General features: G+C 37.2%; 1 protein-coding gene across 1 annotated transcript; it reads right to left on the bottom strand.

The window, feature by feature from the left end:
- Nucleotides 1-602: 602 nt before the first annotated feature.
- LOC112057315 (uncharacterized) lies at nt 603-1,994 on the bottom strand. The gene has a single exon (XM_024097809.2). The coding sequence runs from the start codon at nt 1,992-1,994 to the stop codon at nt 603-605; it is 1,392 nt and encodes a 463-aa protein (XP_023953577.2).
- Between the last annotated feature and the right edge of the window lie 5,571 nt (nt 1,995-7,565).

Genomic DNA, 7,565 nt, shown 5'->3' with positions numbered 1-7,565 from the left:
GTGCAATGTCTGATGATACTAAGGATATGTCTGGTGCTGACTTCCTGAGCTGGCCATTAACTAAAATCACACGCGTCGGTGTTCCATCATTTAATGAATATAACAAATTATCCTCTAGAGCGTCATATATCTGAATCCCTCTTGTATCAGTCTTATTAGTCCAACTCACGTGGTGGCCATTAAAGTCGCCTAAGATAAGTGATTTTTTTCGATAATTTGAAAATAGGGTATCCCAGTCTTTTAAAGTTGTTCGCGCATATGACGGGCAATATAAAGAAATAATATATTCTATATCATCACAGTTGTAGACTTTAATTCCGATTATTTGTATGTCTGACCCCATATCTGGTAATTGTATCAGGTCAGTTTTGATAGATTTATGTACAAGTAACGCGGCCCCCCCAAAAGAATCAATCCTATCTTTGCGAAAAATATTGTAATCTTTTACCTTAAGAGATGTGTTTGATCCTAACCAAGTTTCACTTAGGGCAGCAATGTGAACTTTTTCTTGCACGAGAATATTTTGAAACGACAATAACTTGGGCTTTATACTTTGAGCATTCCATTGTATAATATTCAGTTTAACATTATAATTTTTATTGTTAGCCATTTTTGATGAAAGATTCAATTATTGTTTGTAATAGTGACCAGTCAGATAAAAACTCCATCAATGCGGAAAACACCCAATCTAAACAACACTTCACAATACTTTTCAATTTATCTTGCATAGAAATTCCTTTTAAAAATAGTATATTTTTTAGTCTGTTCAAGAGTTCTGCAAAAGGGAACTTCTTTTTAGGTTCTGCATCTTTTTCCTTCCAGCTAACATCGTCAGGTCTAATACTATTTTCTACGGATATTTCTGAGGTCCTTCTTCTCTGTGCCCTTGCTGCTTTTGGTGTACTCGAACTAGGTGGCTTTCTATTATTCGGTAGTGTATGAATGTCTGCGCTAGTTTTGAGAATTTCTGCATAACTTGATTTATCCGTAGACAACGGTGCGAATGGGTTGGGATCTACTGTATAAGGAATAACAGGTGACGTTGGTCTCGTAGGTATATCTTCCTTGGATGAAGTATATATCGTTAAAGCTTTCTTATATGTACAATTGCATTCCGCCATGATTTGTCGTAGTTTCTTCTCCTTCAGATAAGCTGGGCATATCTTTGACATCGCCATATGGTTCCCGCCGCAGTTAACACATTTGTAGGATGTCGTTAAACAATTTTCGTGTTTTCCTCCACATTTAGGGCATACCATTCTCGTCATAGGGCACCTTCTTAAGAAATGACCCAGTCTCCAACATCGAGAACATTGCGACACTCGAAACACAAATGGTACGATTTTAATTTTGAGGCCATCTACTATCACGTAAGGTGGTAATTCTTCGCCTTTGAAACTCAAGCGGACGCTTTCACTTGGAGACCAACCAGACACGGCAGATTCACTACGTCGATTGAGGCGCATTACAGACTTTAGTTCAATCTTGCTGGGGCATTCAATTCGTTTCCAAATGTCCTCCGATGACAGATCCAGATCAACTCCCTTTATCACACCATGAGAGATGTCTCTTTCCATCGCCCGATATATCCTCCACCCTCTGTCAATAAAGTCCTTGCAGTTATATATTTTGTGAGCACTCTCTTCACAAACGTCAAGTCTTATTTTGAAGGGGCTCATGTATTTAACTTTTTCAATTTCTGTTATATTGTTATTTTTTAGAAGTTTAGCAAATGCAAACTGTTTTGGCAATATCTTCGAAAATGAAATGTATATTTCTATAATATCAGTCTTTGTTTTTTTTCCTACTGTCGTCCATTCACCTTCATCTTCATCCATTCTATGCCTCTTGGGGGTTCGCAAATCTTCACCACATGATTCAGACATATCCGCGTCAATATTTTTAAGGTAATCTTCAATAATTTGTTGCCTTGCTTTTTGGCTTACGGTATCTTCCATGTCATCGTCGCACGCAGTAATCTCAGCAGCATTCATTATGCTACGGCCGGCCGGCCGAAACGGTCGTTTCAAGGCCGGCGCGCGAGAAATAATATTATGACGTTCACTCCGACACAACTGCTTCGCGCGGTTACCGAAGCGACACTGGTTCAAGGGTTCGAACCGGTCCGGGATATGCTCCAACTTTTCAGTTAAGTGCATTTTAAGAAATTAAGAAAGATCATGTCTCAAACGGTGAAAGAGAAAATCATAAGGAAAATTTTCTTGATTCCCTACATGTGTGAAATCTGCCAATCCACATTGTGCCAGCGTGCTAGACTATGTCTAACCGAATGTGGATGGATGATGATGATGATGACTTCTCTATTCTGGATTATGAGAACGTGGATGGAGTTCTTTGTATAAAGGTAAAGTCTTACTATTACTAGAGGAAGCTTTTCCTTTAGATGTAGTATGGCTTACAGACAAGTATTCCCAATTGTGGGCTGATCTAAGGCTGATATTTTTTAGGAAGAAAGAAAAGCAGTATTTCATATCATTCCTCTCCAGTTGGTTGGAAGAACTATGCCATTTTATCGTAGAGCTATTATGAACATCTTTTAAAAAGTAGGAAAGTAAACATTTAACCATATTTTTTAAAAAAGAATAATTGTTACTTTTTTAATATGACCAATATTTCTATTCCCCTCCAACTAGTCGGAAAAGATTGTATTAGGAGTGGGTACGACAATAGTCCAATGGGAGGGCATCGAATCACCACTCCTCGGTGATGAGTCCGACTGCTATACCGTTGAGCTATTGAGGCTTTTTAAATAGACTTATCATAACTTACATTAACTTTTCTTATCTTCTGAATGTTTATTCAATTTGGACGTTTAACATTATGACTACACCTGCACCAATTAAAGTTTCCGTCCTAAAACAATATTGTACTACCCTCATTTGGTAATGGACAAAAGTAATGACGTTATGCTTCCATTATGGGGGAGTCACTAAAAAAACAACTGTCGCTCGCCTGCCCATATTGTGACAGCCTTAAATGAAATGTATCTGTCATATTGCCTTACAAGAAAAGCATGAAAAGTAACATTGACATATTGATTACGAATGTGCGTTTATCTTAAGCACCTTTTTGAAGTAGTTGGTTAATTATTCTTGGTTCACAATAGGATGGCTTTGTATTATAGGACTCAAAAGTGATTACAAATATAAGAAAACTAATGTCGAACAAAGGTTATGATTCACAACACTTGTCAGGACAACTTAATCAACAAATCAAACTGTAACCAAAATAAGACCTTAGAATGGCAGAGAATGACCTTGGGTGGAGTGACGCACTTGTGAACGATGTGTGTAGGGTTAAAGGATCCTTTGACTGATATCAAACACTCCCTTTTTCCACTCAAGTCACTCTTCCCGCCTATCCCAAGTAACCCATAAATAATTACACAACAAGAGATGTGGACGGCTCGAACGCCACGAGCACACTGAAGCCAACACGAGATCGAGCGACGTCATATCCGTTACAGACTACTATTTCCTACATTATTTATTAAAAACAAACGGCCAACGCGGCGATAACATTTGAGACGTTAAATTTAGAAAGCCATTACTCGGGGGCTTACAGAGCGGGTCTAGGTTGCATTTTAAGTTTGAATCGGTTGGTGATTACAATGGCGTAAGTATCGACCGCCTAAACAAATTACCGTTTCAGGATGTTGCATGTATGAGATCGTCGTCGTCGTCATTAACCCATATTCGGCTCACTGCTGAGCTCGAGTCTCCTCTCAGAATGAGAGGGCTTAGGCCAATAGTCCACCACGCTGGCCCAATGCGGATTGGCAGACTTCACACACGCAGATAATTAAGATAATTCTCTGGTTTGCAGGTTTCCTCACGATGTTTTCCTTCACCGATTGAGACACGTGATATTTAATTTCTTAAAATGCACACAACTGAAAAGTTGGAGGTGCATGCCCCGGACCGGATTCGAACCCACACCCTCCGGAATCGGAGGCAGAGGTCATATCCACTGGGCTATCACAAATGTATGTATGAGATATGTCTTGAATATTTTTAACCCTCCTCCACCCTCCACCTCCATCTCTCGTCATGTTTAACACTATACTATAGAATGAGAAAGATAGCGGTGAATTCGAAACTCGCACTTGCGAGAAAAAAATCGTTAGAGAATAGCCGTGCAGCTATGTAATACCGGTGATGAAAAGGTAGCCTAAAACTAATCCTAATCGTAGTTTTCTGAAAAGCTCCGAGTTTCCCCCATTTGTTCGGGGCAAGGACAGGTCGGGCCCTTTTGCTGAATTAAACGAGGGTCACTCGAACAAATGTCGCCGGTATAATTTTCTCATTGGCTCGCTTAGTTGTATGTTACACTATCACATTGGGTACATTTATTGTGACATTTTAGGGACAAAAGGGCACGGTACACAAAAGGGTAAGTGCGAAAAATAGGCCGACGTTAACGAGCGCAAAGATATTGTATGGCTTTATTCGTGGACTGTATAGCTTTATTACAATTCTATATAACACAATAGCGGTTATTTGGGGGTTGAGTGAACTGGATTTACGAAAACTACTTGACTCTTATGACTTTGTCTGTCGGAACCTTTATCCTAAAAGATTTAATACAAAGTTTCTTATACTTTTACCCTTTAAACGTAGAAAGGAGATGGTCCAAAATTGCATAAAGCCCAGGATCAGTCATTGTACCCTGGCGTAAATAAAAGACAATATTTTTGGAGTTTACTCCTTAAGAATCGATTTTTTATATATAAGGCGCCCGGTATGAGAAAAATCCGAGGGGTAAAACCAACTGAACTAACGAAAAAGTGTCACGTTTTTGGTGCGCACCTTTAGTGCGCAACTTTCTAATTTATTTTAATGATTATATCATTGTAAGAGTAAAATATATAATGTGAAGTATATTATAGAGTCTATTAGTTTTTTACAATTCTATAAATTTAGTCTTCTTTAACATAAGCATTACTAAAGCCCTACTCGATGTGCACTGTTTACCAACAAAAAAAGTGTGCATGTTAAAATGAAACAAAAAGTTACCCCGAAGCACGTCTCAATACTCGCGCCTTTAAAGTGAAAGGTGCGCAACCGAGGTGCAGCAGGCCGCGGCGTGCGCGCCCGCCTACAGCGTGCACATGGGTGCGCACGTATGTGCACGCTGTTGGCGGCAGCGCACGGTGAAAGGTGCGCAGAATAGGTTGCGCACAAAAAACGTTACGCATGTCATTTCATAACTTATTGGAGTTCACTCCTTAAGAATAGATTTTTCATATATAGCCTCCGTTATGAAAAAAATATGGGCAGTAAAATTCGATGAACGCATAGCGTTACCTTTTTTGTGCGCAACCTATTCTGCGCACCTTTCACCGTGCGCTGCCGCCAACAGCGTTCACATGCCTAGCGCGTCCGCACGCACGTGCACGCTGTTGGTGGGCGCGCACGCAGCGCTGCACCTCGCTTGCGCACCTTTCACTTTTCAGGCGTTGCTATTGAAAAGAGTAAACTCCATCTGTGCGTCGGAGCTGACACACACTTTTTTTTTAACTATTTTTGATTATACATATCTACGAATTTACTTTAATTCTTTCGAAATAATATTAATGGGGATGATGACTAGGTTGGAATATATTGATTTTTGTAATAAATTCGGATAAATAAGGTCAATGTTAACTAATTTATACATAAAAAGCAAAGATTGACTGGATATTTGCAAAATAAATAAGATTATAAAATTTCAAGATCTAATAAAAATCTTTTATCGTAATTAGATAAAAATTCATACAGTTTTAGCTTCCTTACATTAAATGTGTCATTTTCAATAAATGAACCATTAACATAAACGCACAAATAACAAAGATATTAGTAATTTTGTTTGAACGCCCATACAAATCTAACGATCAGCGAGCCAACGACGTCACTAACTCGTGCCATTTTGTATGGAGCGTTTTTCAGGGATCCGCGGCAGCGCCGCAAATCTGACTCTTTAAATCCCTGTAGCTCCGAAAGTAATGATCGCAGATACCCTGTTACTTTGACAAAATTGCTTTACTATTAGCATACTCTTAATTTATATACAATTTAAAAAACTGTCATCATCCCTATTCTCTCCCAAGAAATGCAACATTACTGTGGGTAATAATGGCGGATTGATGACGTTTTCAATGCAGTAGTCGATTTGACGTTTGCTGTCAATGGTCATGTCATATTTGCTGTATGGGCGCCATCTTGATACAACTCAAAAACTTGGGTTTTTAATTTTATTTATTTCTTTTTATTTAGTTAGATTTATTCACTTATTTAGTTTTTTATAAAACCCTTGTATTTTTTAAATTTTAATGATACGGGGTACTAGAGTGGACCTGAAATGGACCATCTCCTTTCCAAATATTTTTTCTTATTGAGTCAATATTGCTAGTTATTTTTATAGTTTTGGTTAAGCGTTGATATACTCGTAATGGCAGTCAGTCAGTCAGGATCAGCTAATGAGCGACAAACTCAGAAAGATTTCTTTATCTGAAGTTTGAAGTTTTGTAACGATAACAACTAAATAATGTTTTATTAAAAAAAAATTTAATAATTCAATAGTTAATTGATTATGAAACACGGCTAAAACTCACGTTATATTAGGTCGGAGTATGCCCGACTAGTTTCGAACCCATACGGGGCCCTTAAATTCTAAAATTCAATAGTTACGTGGAATTACTCGTAAAGTAACATATTCAACTAATAATAATAGAGATAAGAACTACCCACATTAATATAAAAATAATATAAACCATTTATAAAACGGTACACTGGCAACTCTATCATTCTGTATCAAGACAACCGTATTATCGGATCAATTTCCTCTATATTTCACACTATTGTGATTCCTGCGCAGGGATATACAAGTAATCCGGGGTTCAGCCTGTAAATGTCGCCCGATGGCTTTATGACTCAATAAGAATATTTCTTTGGCGATAGATAAACTGATTATTCTATTCGTGTTAGCTGTATCTAGGGTTGTCACTAAATAGTAAGCTTACTTCAAACTTCCTAAATAATCCTAGAAAAGAAAAGAAAAGTAATATTCATTAATTCCACAGTCAATACGACATAATACTACTATTTTTTCTTTTTATTTTAATTAGATAAATAATAATATTTTATGATGTTAGTATTATTAAATTAACAATTCTTTAACAATGACGATTTATAAATGACAAACAAACAAACTTGAGAAAACTTGGAATGAGATCTATACCCATAATATTCCTTAGAGTAATGGCATCCATCTTATCACATATTGTGTACTTATACTGTATGTATATAACATTACCTATATCAAATTGCATGATAGTACTTTTAAATTACAGGAATAAATTAAAAATCTTGGATAAACATATTTATTCTATTAAGGCGTGTTTTACGAAATATTTTATGGGGTATTCGAATTCAATTTTGGCAATCCCATAATCTGAAATCCAGATTTTAATAATTGCTTAATAATAACTTCTAATAATTGCTTATTTTTCGTGTGACAGCCCTGGTTATTTGAAGACAAATGGAAACTTTTATTTGTTTTGACGA

This window comes from Bicyclus anynana, chromosome 23 (assembly GCF_947172395.1).
Source record: "Bicyclus anynana chromosome 23, ilBicAnyn1.1, whole genome shotgun sequence".
Classification (NCBI taxonomy): domain Eukaryota; kingdom Metazoa; phylum Arthropoda; class Insecta; order Lepidoptera; family Nymphalidae; genus Bicyclus; species Bicyclus anynana.
Note: the sequence above shows the minus strand (reverse complement) of the source record. Positions and strands in the feature narration are given on the sequence as shown.